At 38.3% G+C, this 14,384-nt stretch overlaps 1 protein-coding gene across 1 annotated transcript in view; it reads left to right on the top strand.

The window, feature by feature from the left end:
• ctnna2 (catenin (cadherin-associated protein), alpha 2) overlaps window positions 1–14,384 on the top strand; it is a 333,673-nt gene that overhangs the window by 281,814 nt on the left and 37,475 nt on the right. The window contains exon 10 of the mRNA XM_086295702.1: window positions 13,989–14,081. Coding sequence (XP_086151828.1) covers window positions 13,989–14,081 — 93 coding nt within the window. The remainder of the gene's footprint in view (window positions 1–13,988; window positions 14,082–14,384) is intronic.

The raw sequence follows: 14,384 nt of genomic DNA, 5'->3' as shown, positions 1-14,384 counted from the left end.
TATACATTTTTAATCTATGTTTTACTTTCTCTGAAAGTGCTTAGAAATTTTAGAAAAAAACAAAAGTAAGATAAATATTTCGTTCTAGCAGAACATCCCTTCACTTTGTTTAATTATACTTTACATTTTATATTAATATGTTTAAAATAAACAGACAAAACAAAGTGACAAATCCATTTTACTGTAATTACATCATGTCTTTTGTACAGTCATTAACACCTAATTACACATTAAGCTGTCTGTAATTACTGTTGTCTTTAATGAGGCTCTGCCCAAATTCTCTAAAAGAGCAACTTTACAGCTTTGCCCGTAGCATGTAAATTTATATCAACACACTTCATGCAGTGTGGAATTAGGATTTTGTTCTATTGAATTAATTCTGGCAAGAGGAAAAGCAATAAAGTGGAAACCTGAGGAGACTAAAGTTGCACAACAGTGTTAGCTGAGAGGAGAAAGAAGAAAACTGTTACTATGGCAAATAATTCAGAACTTCTTTGCTTTACCATTTTCAGCCAATTACCTGGAGACGAGTGTGACATCTAGGTGGCAAAGGTTTTCAGCTATAAATGTACTTGTATCCAGGATGAATAATTGAGCAGATGCTACATCTGAAGATCTTAAATTTGAGTTGTTGCTATGGCTTCTTTTTTCTTCTACCTCGAGTTGTAGATGCACATCTAAAACTTACTGGACTATTTACTTGTTTTCCTAAAATCATTCAACCATAGTTATGTGGGATGATCCTATGTCTGATTGTTTAATGATAGAAAACCAGGACAGGATATTGCTCATAATTTCTTAAGTGACTGCATTTGAAATGTGAACAATTTGACAGCAATTTGTAGGCTGTAGGGTTACGGACTAGCATCGTCAATTATAGTTTAGCATGAATATATTGCTATAACTGAAATGACTGTTTACATGTTTTCTTATCCTTTACACTGTAAAACAGGGAGTAAGGTTATTCTGTGGCAAGCACGTGAGGGTTTGGACAGCACTGAGTCATCATCTTACCGTCATCATTCATAGCGCTCAGTTGCATTTTTGGCATTTAAATAAATCAAGTTACTGCAATTTTCTTCATAATATTTTAAAATGTTAATACTTTTCTAAGTATTTGAAAATACCATACAAAGCTGAAGTTAAGACACACTCGCTATTTGGGTTAGTTTTTGTTGTTGAATTTTGTCTTTATTCCCCCTTGCAGTCAGCGAGAAAACTGAACAAATTCCAGTTTTTTTTGTTCTTTTATTGGAATGATGATTGTTTATCAAAAGTTCCTTAGTCCCCCTTAGTTAGACTCTTGCATGTTCATCTTGTCTCTGTGGGGTGCTGTAGACGTCATTCTAAATATTGTAGTGATTGGACTGGCAGACGAAGAACTCTAAAGAGAGCTGTGGTGTTAAAATTGAAACAAGCTGCATCCCACTGAGACCAACAGCAATTAAGGCGCATTCAAAGATAATGCTGCTTAATGCTATTCTTGTCTCTTCGTTTTCTCACAAAGGAAATAAGAAGCAAAAATTGATGGAAATTAATTATTCATCTTATCAGGGGTAAACAGCGTTTCTATCTGTCTGTCTATCGGTCGCTTCTTTAATATGGTGTCAATATATTGAATTGACCAGTAGTGCTTTGACAATTGAGTCATAGCCAGAAGGGTCATCTGAGCTTGATCTGAGCTGTGAGAGAAAAAGTCAAGTAAGTGAAGACATCGGCTCATCAAATAACTTTTAATAATGAACAAAGATAACCCAAATAAATTCGAAAGACAGTTTTTAAATAATTATTTCATTTTTTAAGGGAAAAAGTTTATCCTAATGTACCTGGCCCCTAAACTTAATAACACTTTGTGCCACCTTAACTCCAAAAACCGCTCAGGCAGTGACAGTAACTCACAATGTGTTTTTTACGTCACTGTGGAGGAATTCTGGTCCACTTTTATCTAGAATTAATTTAGTTTGATTTTTCGCATATTAACAGGTAGATTTGGATCTGATTTCCTGAAATCGTCATTTACAAACTCCGTGTATATACTCAGGTTATCTTTGTCTAGTAGAAAACATTGTTCTGTAACATGTAAGTATGACAAATATACAAAACGTGAGTGGCAAACACATTACATGTGACATAAATTTATAACACATTGCTTCACAATTAAACCAGAAATAAAATATAATTTCACAGGAATATAAAACTTTAAAAACAAAAAACAACATTACTAGTTCACATGTTAATACTATTCCCTTGTAGTAAAGTTTCTACTGTGGCTCTTCTGCAAAGCCAAACGGACGCATGATTTTTAATTCAAATGTCCAATCACATTGTGACGCGGCAACAGTGAGATTATGCCCTTTTAGGTGACTCTCTCTTACTGCTGTTTGTTATACACTGGCTAAAAAATGCAGTGCAATGTTACTGGATGGACCCCGGCTGATCATAAGGCACCAATTTCTGAAAGGTAGTTGATGACAGCAGCATGCTATAATGAGTTCTTTATATGAAATAGCATTTTCAAGGTTGAAAGAATAGTGGGCGAGCAATATTTACTGTGCTAATGTCTAGACGCTACTCTCCAAGGAGCAATAGGTGCAGCGGTGTTCAAGTCCCACAGCTTAATTAAACCAATCCTAAACGAATTGGACTTACAATTTATAGTTTGCCATTGCTATGTAAGAAAAGTACCTGTAACACATTTGGTTGCAGGGTTCACATTAATTGGCAATCCAGGGCAAAAGTTATGCTTGCTCCTTAATTAAGTAATTAGATAAAGTCATTGCATCAGTGGGTTGTGCTGATTGCATATTTGACTTTGTCTGGCCACTGGTCCTCAGACCTGAGATTCATTTATTATTTTGGTGAACATCCTCTCTTCGAATATTTGCTGATATCACAGTTTAAAATTTAAAACTGCTAAGACATTAAACGTAAATCAGACATAGATATGCAGTTCCTCTAACACTCCTCTTTCCAAAAACTTCTTTTCATTAGGGAATAAAATGAAAAATGAATGTTGACATTGTGATATTTTTCCCCCCCCCGAAAATGTGACCAGAATATTTAAGGGCCAGGAAATTACCCGAAGACAAAATGGCTTCTAGAAAAAGAAAACTCCCAGAGGTTGTTTTTTATCAGTTTCTGATTTACCCTCTGTCGTCATGACAGGTCTTTATCACTGCTAAAAAAAAATACAGTGTACTGTGAAATAGAAACTATTTATAAAACTATTCAAATATCACCAGCCTCAGTGCACACTGCATTCTACACTATGTGTTATTTATTAAAACCCTGAAAGGTTAAGGAAGACTAATGGCCATCTTTATGTAGACTATTTAATTGTGCTCTTAATTCCCTTTACAGCCAGTGCCATCATGGCCTTTCACATCTTCACACTTCTTTGTTCTCACCTGAGAGAAAATTACACAAGCATAAATTTAAAAGCACAGGAATAAGTGTGACATTTCCACTGGCACATTTAGACTGCCTAACACACCACATACTGTAGCTCAAATCAAGTCTGACTGATGCATCTCTTTTTTTCTCCCCGTCTGTCTGTGTGTATATATATATATATATATATATATATATATATATATATATATATATATATATATATATATGGAATAGGAGCAATTAATATTATTATATATTTTTATAGTTTTTTCTGCCCCATGCGCTGTGATATTTACATTTCCCTGCCATGCTTTACATGCACATGATATAGAATGAGTAATTATTGTCATCAAGTCATGTCCTCACTGCTCATGTTTTTTGTATTTCATCTCTCTTTGCCCATCCCCCAGTTTAAAGGTTGAGGCATTAAGGACTGACAACCGCTGACCTTTCCCTCTGCGTGCATCTATTATCCAACAGGACTAATCATGTTTTTCTTGTGCCTTAGATAGATGTGAGAAGGCAGAGGGGTGTGATATGGAGAAATGTCAAGGTCTTGCTGTCTGAGATTGGAATATGTTGTTATAGATCCATTGGATCAACTGATAATCTAGTTCTGTATGAAATAGGATGCTATTCTCTGATCTATTAAAGGCCTTTGACCAAGGTTATGTAGATTACACACAAACTTCTCAAATATCACAAACATGGGCTTTAACTAAAGTTTCAGGTAATAAAAATGACAACATCTATGATGTTTAATCTAGTAACCAAATCTGATCCTGATACTGAAACCGATGACTCATGACACTGATGTTTTGGGCAAGAAAACCATTTACAGACTGCAGCTACTGTAGTCAGCAGGCATGCTACGTCAATGTCTAGAGAATGAGCCTGAATTTGGAGATGTCACTCACTTGCAGGTTGTGGAAAGAGCAGCAGTTACTGTCTACATCAAGGAATTTTGTCATAGCTGTGTCACAGAAACTATCAACTATCAGGCTTCTGTTGCAGAGGGACTGTGGAATGTACAGACAGATTAAAACAACCCAGAGGTCCATTTTCATAATTATGTTTTTGGTGCCAAACCCAACTGCTTGGCCAGCACTCCCAGAAAGGGTGGGTGGGAGAGAGAGGGAAAGCAAAGAGAAATCAATAGTTCAGTTGAAACAGCCCTGGCTGTGTATTTTTTGGGCGGGAGGGGAGACGGATGGAGAGGACCTGTGTGAGAGAGGCAGTCTGACCCCTGTGGCTACAGTACCAGCTGGAGCAAAAGGCAGAAGATTTTGTAAGATGAACAAACTACTGTACTACCTGGGAGACACAAGCTTTTTGACTATATAGGTGGCACCGACCACCCAAAAACCCATCACTGGATGCTCAAAGCAAAATCGAGAGCTATCGGTCTACCCAGCCTTTACTCCCCCTGACTTAAGCACAGGAAATCAGCAAGACACCTTTGCCAGCAAGAAGTGTGAGTAGTTGCCCCCTGCCGAGGGCAAAGTGAGCCAGCCATTTGTTCTCCTCTCCCTTCCTTCTTTAATGCTGTGTCACTCACAGTAATGTGAACAAGATAATCCAATATCCAGGACTGAAGCTATACAGTAAGGCACTCATCTACAGCATGTGCAGACACATGATTTGATTTGTTTATATTGCTTTCAATTACCTCTCTGTGTCCCTTGTTGAGCTCAATAAAATTTTATATTGTGGATATTTATCTCTGGGTGCCCATTCTCTCGTCTTATGGCCTTCTTCATTTAGGCATTACAATTTCCATGTAAATAAATCATGTTTTGAAGCCTCTGTATTTGGTCACTGAGGAAGCCAGTCGTCCTTGGCATTTTATAAAGGATCAAACAAGCAGCGTACAGAGTGCTTCAAACAGACTGTTAGCATCTTCTTGTGTGTTGCATCAGATGCCTGTTTTCTGTTTTCCACTAGTCTGAGTGTGTACACACATAGCCATGTGCGTGTGTCTGTGCTTACTGTGTTGTCATCCACCCCTGCTGTTGTCTCATGTCAGTTCTAACCTCACCCTGCTAGCAGTGCTGGTTCACATCCCCAGGAGCCTGCAGCAAATTATCATATTTATCGAGAAGCGAGCCATAGCATTAGCAGGAATACACAAGCCCCGGCTGTGGCTCCGGAGAAACGACCACTGTAAATCACACTGTCAGCCTTTCATGCAAGCTCAGTCACGGTTGTCAAGGAGACTGTGATGTGATTCTGAAGGCTACTCTGTTTCCTGGAGGATTCAAGGATATAGATTATAACTAACATTTGATTTTGCTTCTTCATAAGTTCAGGTCAAAATCAGGCACTTGGGAGTTGCATATTGGGGCATTTTCATACTCAACTTCTAACGTTAAGTCAACAAAAACTTTGATTTATGTTAAACACAGACTTCTGAGAGTTCTAAAAACATTTCAGAATCACAGAAATGCTTAAAAAATCCATGATAAATAGGATTTCTAACATTTAGCCACATTTTATAAAAGATAAAAATATAAATACGGTTTGCAAGTCTGACTATATGAAAGTCGCAGTGAGAGCTGGTATTGCTTCAGTGCGGCTGGGAGCTTATTCACAAAGAAGACTGAATGATTATTCAACACAAATGTCATCTGGTTTTAGACGTTATATATATATATATATATATATATATATATATATATATATATATATATATATATTTTATCATTAGATCTAAGACTTTTAGATGGCACACCATACAAATCCACTTAAAAAAAAAAAAAAAAGATTAAGAGATACATTAACATTTATTTGTTCCGTTTACTCCACAGAGACTAACAAAGCCTTTGAGATTTAGAGCTGAAACGTGAACGACACACTGGGAGAACATATGAGCTTTTCATAAAATTGTTAAAAGCCATACTTTATTGGATGGTTTTATTTTTGCCTTATTTTCGGGAAGTATTGAGGTTTTTGAACCTTCCTATTAAAGAATTTTGTTTCAGCAAACTTGTGGTTTCTTAGCATTGTAAAGAACAGGCCTGAGGTAAGATTAAAGAGAATTTTTAAATGTTTGTTTTTCTTATAAAACCCTTATGAGTACTTGATCTATACACACTGCAGGCGGTGTTGACCATGAAATGGGAATACCAAAACATTAATGCAAGGTCTTTTACTCCAAATGCTCGTCTCGATAAATGCAAAGAGGACGGAAACTGAACACTGCAGGACTCAATTAAAATTAGTGCTGTCAAAAGACGAGCTTAATCACTTAACACACCGCGGAGCCGCATTAAACACATTACAGGGTAATTAATGTGGAAGCCTTTTTTTCAGTCAAAGAAAGTCATAGTATATTAGTATAATCAGTGTACTACAAGCCTCGTGACTTCCGCTGTAGCCCCAGTGTACGTCTCCGCTTCAGTCTGACTCGCATACACGTGTTCATGTTGTAAAGGTTGGCTCAAAGGAGATGTGTACAATTGCTAGAGCTGACCTAGTAGCAGATTTGTTAAGGATTCATTGACCGCACAGAACAAGGTCACTGAACTTCTATGTTCCTATCAAGGCGTCATTTTGGATGCCTTAACCTTGGTTAGTTACAGTTTAGGAGCACAGAACATGAGCCAACTAGGGGCAGTTCTTGCAGCAATACATAGAAATTAGACCATTTTTTAAAAAGAAATTAATTTTATTTTAATATAAAATGTATCTAGTTTTTTACTTTTTATATCGATCATTTGATTGTAATGTTTGCGTTACAGAAAGGCATCTTTATATTTCTTTATATTGTTTTCATGTGATTTATCAGCATTGTAATCTTGCATGCTCAGTATAAATCTCCCATCCTTAAGCCTAGGGTCATTCCCGATGGCTCTCGAGTGAGTGAAGCCTACAGTTAAGGAGAACTTCTATAACAAAAAATTTAACAAGAGATACTCATGCGCTCATGTGCTGTCGTGTGTGTCTGCATCTTTGCCGGCTGGCTACATTGGTATGTTGAATAAAGGGTGCGTAGAGAGACTGTGGAGCAGACTGTATCCCAGTCAGCCACATATTAGTGGAACCGTCCTGGTAAACACTGACTTAGACTCATTTCCATTCTGAGTTAGGAAGTGTATAGAGAACTCCTAAGTGCATTAGAGTCACTCGCAATTTAGGTCCACTTTTTCTTTCAGTCGAGGGTGAATGGGGAGTTGGGGAAATAAGGTAACAGAGGTAGAAATTTAACAGCGGCCTGTAATCAAAGTCCTGCAAAGATGATGCTGCATTCTCTTCATACAGACTAGCAAATGTCATTGCCAGTCTTTTGCTGTTTTTTTTTTTTTTTAAATATACGTTTTAAATATTAAGTATGTATTGTTATTTTTTTTTGCTTCCTTATTAGGAACTAATTACTTTTGCAGGAGATGTCCGCCAATCGAGAAACAGCTCCATTGGAACGAGATCCAAGCATTAAATAGACATCAAAGTCATTATGATGCCGAACTTGCTGGAAAAAAAAATCTATTCCTTTTGTTCTTGTTATTTCACACTTTTCTTGTTTAATATTCCACAAGTTCTGGCTTTCGTTTTGATGTTGCTGCGAGCCCGGTGGGCATTCTTCCGGAGGCAATATGCACTTCACTCTTTAATAGGGATTGATTTTCAAAGGCGTGGTTTGTAGTCATTCACAGCAGGTCGTAAACTCCTGCTGCTTTATGTCCCCCGTAGACTTGAACCTCACGCAACTTTGACAGCTTGTGTTATCTAGGGTCATGCACCTTAACCCGTTTATGTCACCTCTGGTCCATACACAGTATGTAAAATCTTTACTATTGGGAGTTGGCAGCTCCTGACTATAGCAAATAGAATTGCTCCTGTGAGAGCTGGCCTGTAATTGTTTCACACTGCAGTTTGTATTCCCCTGTTGCATGTTCTATTCCATCTATGTTGACAGACTGATTTATTTACTGTGTATGAGTGTATGTCGGTGTTTATGTGTCTGCATAAGTATCAAAGAGGCAGTAAAAGGCAGTGGTTTTGTGAAAGGGATGTAACAGAACTAATAGACCCCCACTTTAAAAAAAATAATACCATCCCTGCAACTAGTTAACAGCTAGATAGTTGACTGTAACAGAAAAAAAAGTATTTCTTACATCATATACAGTGACTGAAAGACACTGTATAAGCTGCCTTCCTGCTTTGACTCAAGGCAAAGCTGTTTTGCCTTGGCAGCTCAGCTAGTTGTTCTTGAGAGTAGAAGTAACTATAAGTGTTATTTGTGTAGTGTAACTGCTTTGGGGCTCTTTAACTTTTCTCCTTCTATCTACTCTACCAAGAAATTGTAAAGATTTTGTTTTAAAGGGGAATAAAAAAAGTTATTGATTCAAAGGTACATTATATAAAGAGGTACAACAGAGGATATTCATGAGATTACTCAAAGACTGACTGATTATGTGCACTGTATGCAGTCAGTGCGGTAATAAAGAGAGACTGCTGAGATGTTATTTATTGTATTACCCTCATCACTTTGTGGCGATAGATTTGAAGTCCACCGCCACAAGCTCATGTTTAAAAAAACTTGAAAAAAAATTAACACTATCAGAGCTATTTCCAGTTACTGAGCTCCATTTAGGTGATTTAGATAGCATACATGAGAATGCCCATCTCTCCAAGTGCCATGGAAACCTTCATCAAATTAGAATTGAAGTGATTATCCAGGGCAGGGCAAAAGGACAAAATCGATAGTTCTTTGTTCGAGGCTAAAATGAAGAATGGGCATTCAGCGGGGATCTCTCCCTCTCTATTTCTCCCTTTCTCTCTCCTACACACACACATGCACACACACACACACAGGCATGTGCACTCCCACACGAGCCTCTTTGAATTGCCTATTCTGTTCCAACATCCTTGACCGTATCAGCATTAGGCTTGCATGGTGTAGTCTCAAACCTTCTGTCTTGATTTTTCCCTCCTTGATAGGGAAAAAAATCCTCAAAGAAGAAGTGCTTCCCTAGATAATTGCAATTAGCAGTTTTGGCTGGATTTTGTAGCTTTGGCCCTGACCTGGCTCTCTGTGTTAGGTAAGAGGGAGTGGGAGTGGGCTTGTTAGGCATGTTTCCAGCCTCTAGAAAGCCCTCTGCCCCTTTGCCACACACAGGGCCAACGCTGCACTCAGAAAGCTGGGTAGAAGAAGAGATAAGAAACTATGTAAGCAAATAAAGACAGAGAGCAGAGTCTTGCTTTCTGCTGGTTAGGTGCTGCATTTATACTATAATTGCAAAAAGCTCTGAATGGGAAAGGTGCTGCACTGTGGTTTTATATCTTGAGAACTTGTTACTTAGCAGAGACAAAGCAAATGACATGTCAACACTTTGCCAGCAAAAATGTTGCTGTTTCCAGAAAGGCTGTGTAAAATACACTGCCATATCTTAACTTTATAAGTTTAATCCCCATTTGGAATTTGTTGTTCATTTTGAATTTAGAAGAGTGGCAATAAAAGACAAGAAATTGTTAATTGCCACAAAAGGAAACAGACAGGTGGAACATTTCACAACAAATTGTGTTAATTAGTAACATGAGTATGAAAAGAGGATACCAGAGAGGCTGAGTCTTTCAGAAGTGCAGGTGGGGAGAGGTTCACCACTCTGTGGATGAAAGTGTGGGTAAATATTTTAAGTACTTAAGAAAATTCGTTTTCTGATGCAAAATTGTAAAGAATTTAGGAATCATCTGCAAAAATATTATGTCATTAAAAGAGAAAATGCCTGTTTGGAGGAGATAACCAGTGCTGAATAGCTGTGATCTTTGGGCCCGCAGACAGCACTGCATTAAAAACAGACACAATTTTGTAGTGGAAATCACAGCATGGCCTCAAGAACACTTTTGAAAACAATTGTCAGCAAACGCAGCGTTCCCTGCATCCACAAATACCAGTTAGAACTCCATCCAAAGATAAATCAAACATATATGTACGAAATTAAGTAAAACCTTTTCTGCATTGCTGAGTTATTGAGTTTGGCGACTGATCGCAAGAAGTTGCAATGATGAGCTGATCGCCCGAGACTGAGCCTGCAATGCTGTCAACCAATAAAATTCTGGAATTAAGTAATAATGCAAAATAGGTACCAGTGATAATGCTAAACCACATTCTGCAAGTGTCACAGCAGCATGATCAGTTTACGCTACTTCAGTAAAATATAGTTTTAATCAAGTATTAAAGTCCTTGCATTCTGTTTTACAAATTCCCATTCCCATGTATTTTTAAGTTAACTGGATAAACAAGTTAAGCACTAAGAAGTACGACTGTACAGCTAAAAATATCCTGTGACAGAGAGGAATAGGTCCATTTACTCCAATTTCATTTTTCATATTAATGTGTTTAATGAGAGAAATTATTTTAATTGCCAACACAATAGCAAGTGTTTATTTTTCAGTTAGGAACTGGGAATAGCTTTAGTCCACTGCAGTAAAATGAAACTCTTAAGGGCGTTTTAACATCAGTTGAAGTATTTTTATAAGCTTGTACATTTCAAAGGTGCTTTGCAAACAGAAAAAGATTTTTCAAAAATATTATAATATTATAAGAAATATAGAAAGGTTATGCAAATTTAGCTAGAGCTGTAACTCAGGTAACTTAATTTGTGATTTGTGTAGCTCTCAAATATGCAAACCGTCTTTCACGTTTATGTGAAGTGAAGGCTCTCACTCACCCCCCCCCCCCCCCCTCTCTGACACACACACACCGCTTTAAACACATACACACACTGATTCGCATAAAGGCCTATAATCCATCAATGTGCTCATTGCTGTCATGAGTAAAGAGACAGAGCTCTAAGCAAGAGTCCTCTAACACAAATTTGATTTACCTCAATTTGCCTCAAACAGTGACGTGTGAGTACTAGAAGTGCTAATGCAGACTGGCACCTTTTACTGCCAACCGGCATGTGTCTGTTTAGCTCAGTTTCAAAGCCTGGGCTCATGCCGAAATGTGATTTGTTTAGAGATGGTGTTGGGTTTTAAACAGTTTAAAGTTATGAAAATTAACAGTGAGAGACAGTGATATTGTGGATGACTTCACATGGGACTAGCACAAACTGTGCCCCTGTTCCTCATAGCCATAAAGACAAAAAATTGCTGTGGTGGTTTCAGATATTTTATAGGAATACTGCACGCAGACACTAAAATATAAAATCTTGAAATGTTGTCAAGCTCTTATAATTAGTTTAAAAACTAGAGAGGCATGGGATTTTCTAATTTAGTTTTTAAAGTGAAGCTTTTTAACAACAAAGTCTTTAAAAGTTAACTTGGATAAGCGACTCTGTGTGTCTCCCATAAAGGATTCGAGCTGAAAGCATGTGATCAAGAAACTGTGCCTTGATATAAAGAAAGACATAAATCAACCTAAGGGTGTGTCATACATAAAAACCATCTGGCAACATAATTATATAATAAAACACCTCTCTCCACCACCACCAGGCCCCGTGATTATTTAGGCATGCCAGTCATGCTTTATACCTGAAATCCTAATTGCATATACATATTTGATAAGCTTGGCCGTTCGGATCTGAATTAATATTATTATCTACGTTCAGCCGGTGCAGCAGTACTCTACTCTCTCACAGACCTACCTGATGTGCATGCCCTAAATAGTTATGTTACTGCAATACTTTAGACGTCTGTGCCATTATTTTCCATAAGAAAATGTCCAGACACAAAAACATCTGCTTTATGTCACCTGCTGCTCATTTACAAATCTATGTGCACCGCCTGTCTAATGAAAAATGAAAATGAAAGCCCTGTAATCTGATCTGATACCAGCTAATTACTGCAGTTAAAAATAAGACGGGTAATGCTACTCTGTTGTGCCTGCCTTTTGCCACTTTTTGCCTTCAGATGTGTCTTAATTTTTCATGGCAGAGATTCAACAAGGTCCTCAGACATTTTGGTCCATATTGATGTGATAGCGTCACACATCTGCTGCAGATGTTACGGGTGTTCATACATGAGAATCTCCTGTTCCACCACATCCCAGAAGATGCTCTGTTGCATTGAGATCTGGTGACTGCCATTTAAGTGCAGTGGACTCATTGTCACATTCAGGAAACCAGTTTGAAATGATTTGATATTTGTGACAGGGCACATTTATCCTGCTAGAAGCAGCCATCGGGAGAGTGGGTACACAGCGGTCATAAAGGGATGGACATGGTCAGCAACAATACTCTAGTAGGCTGTGGCATTTAAATGATGCTTATTTGGTACTAAGAGGCACAAGGTGTTCCCAGAAAATATCACTCAGACCATTACTCCTCCAGTAGCCTTGAACCATTGATACATAGGAGGACATATCCATGCACTCATATTGTTTACACCAAATTCTGACCCTGTCATCCAAATGCTGCAGCAGAAATCGAGACTTGTCAGTCCAGTCAACATTTTTCCAATCTTCTATGAGCCTGTGGAAACTAAAGTCTCAGTGTCCTCGTCTTTGCTTACAGGAATGGCACTCGGTGTGGTTTTCAGCAGCTGTAGCCCATCTGCTTCAAGGTTTGACCTGTGGTGCATTGAGCAATGCTTTTTTGAATACCTTGGGTTATTTGAGTCACCGGTGGCTTCCTATGAGCTCAAAACAGTCTGGCCATCCTCCAAACTGCCGCTCACTGGATATTTTCTCTTTTTTGGATCATTTTCTGTAAACCCTAGAGATGGTCGTGCGGGAAAATCCCAGCAGAGGATCTCAGCAGTTTCTGAAATACTCAGACAAGCCTGTCTGGCAGTAACAACCATGCCATGTTCAAAGTCAACTAAATCACCTTTCTTCCCAATTCAGATGCTCGGTTTGAACTTCAGTAGGTCCAGCCTGCAGGTTGTCTTCACCGTGTCGAAATGACTAAACACATTGAGCTCCTGGGACAGGACTTATTAGAGATTGGTATTAACAAGCAGCTTAACAGGCATACCTAAGAAATGAATGTACAGTACAAACACAAATGTTTCAGTTGGACAAATAATGATACAAAGATAACCCAGATTTGCATATTAAATGATAGGTAAACACTCATGTTCATATGGACAATGAAACACAAACCCTTACTTTTCATTTGCAGATAATAGAGAATAAAATCTTCTGTCCTCTTGTTGTTCAAAATTGCTTTCTAACTTTACAACACACCAAGTGTGAGTCACAATTACACCAATCAAGTGGGATTTTATCACAGTTACAGTATTTTTAATACAAAATCCCCCCTCGTTTCTCACTGATGCCTTGCTGTGCTGTGGAGAGAATACACAGGCAGGGAGTTTTGTACACAAAGAATAGACTGTACTGGCCTGTACTGGAGTATAATTTTGGAACTTGGTTGCTTTAATTCAGACTGTTGAATTCTACCTTCAACTACACAATAAAATGTTTTGCCACTTGTGGCCCTCAAACTTAAATTGAAACTGGTTTAGACAGGAATTTATGGCCAGCATGCAGAAATATTTGCTGCAGCAAAAGTCTTGAAAAAGATGAAGATATCCTTTTTGGAGCATGACCGCTTGATAGAGGCACAACATTTTTTCTTTTTGTTTTCCTCAATGCTAACAGTTTCAAGATTAAAACAGCTAGGTCTCTTTTTTGTGTTTGTTTTATTCAGGTGGCCAACTTGGCATGCTCCATCTCCAACAATGAAGAGGGCGTGAAGTTGGTACGAATGGCCGCCACCCAGATCGACAGCCTGTGTCCACAGGTGAGGATTTTAAAACACCTACATCACATAAAATTAGTGCTGTCAGCGTTAATTTCGTTAAAACGACATTAACCCCATAACCGAATCAACATTGCAAATCTCAGTTAGCAAGTTAGCGCAGATTGCGTGGGGCTGCACGGTGCTAACGCGTTAACGAGCTAACCGTGCTAATGCGTCGACGCCGTGCAGCCCCACGTACGGGGCGTTCCGCGCTAACTCGCTAACGGAGATTTGCCGCTTTAAAGCCATTATGCCGTTAACGTCATTTTAACGAGATTAACGCTGACAGCACTACATAAAATA

This window comes from Aulonocara sp. 'chitande type north' Nkhata Bay, linkage group LG6, assembly GCF_057382095.1.
Source record: "Aulonocara sp. 'chitande type north' Nkhata Bay isolate Kocher_YH1m ecotype deep benthic linkage group LG6, A_spYH_male_GT1.1, whole genome shotgun sequence".
NCBI classification, from domain to species: Eukaryota; Metazoa; Chordata; class Actinopteri; order Cichliformes; family Cichlidae; genus Aulonocara; species Aulonocara sp. 'chitande type north' Nkhata Bay.
The sequence above is the reverse complement of the archived record's forward strand: the minus strand, read 5'-3'. Positions and strand labels throughout refer to the sequence as shown.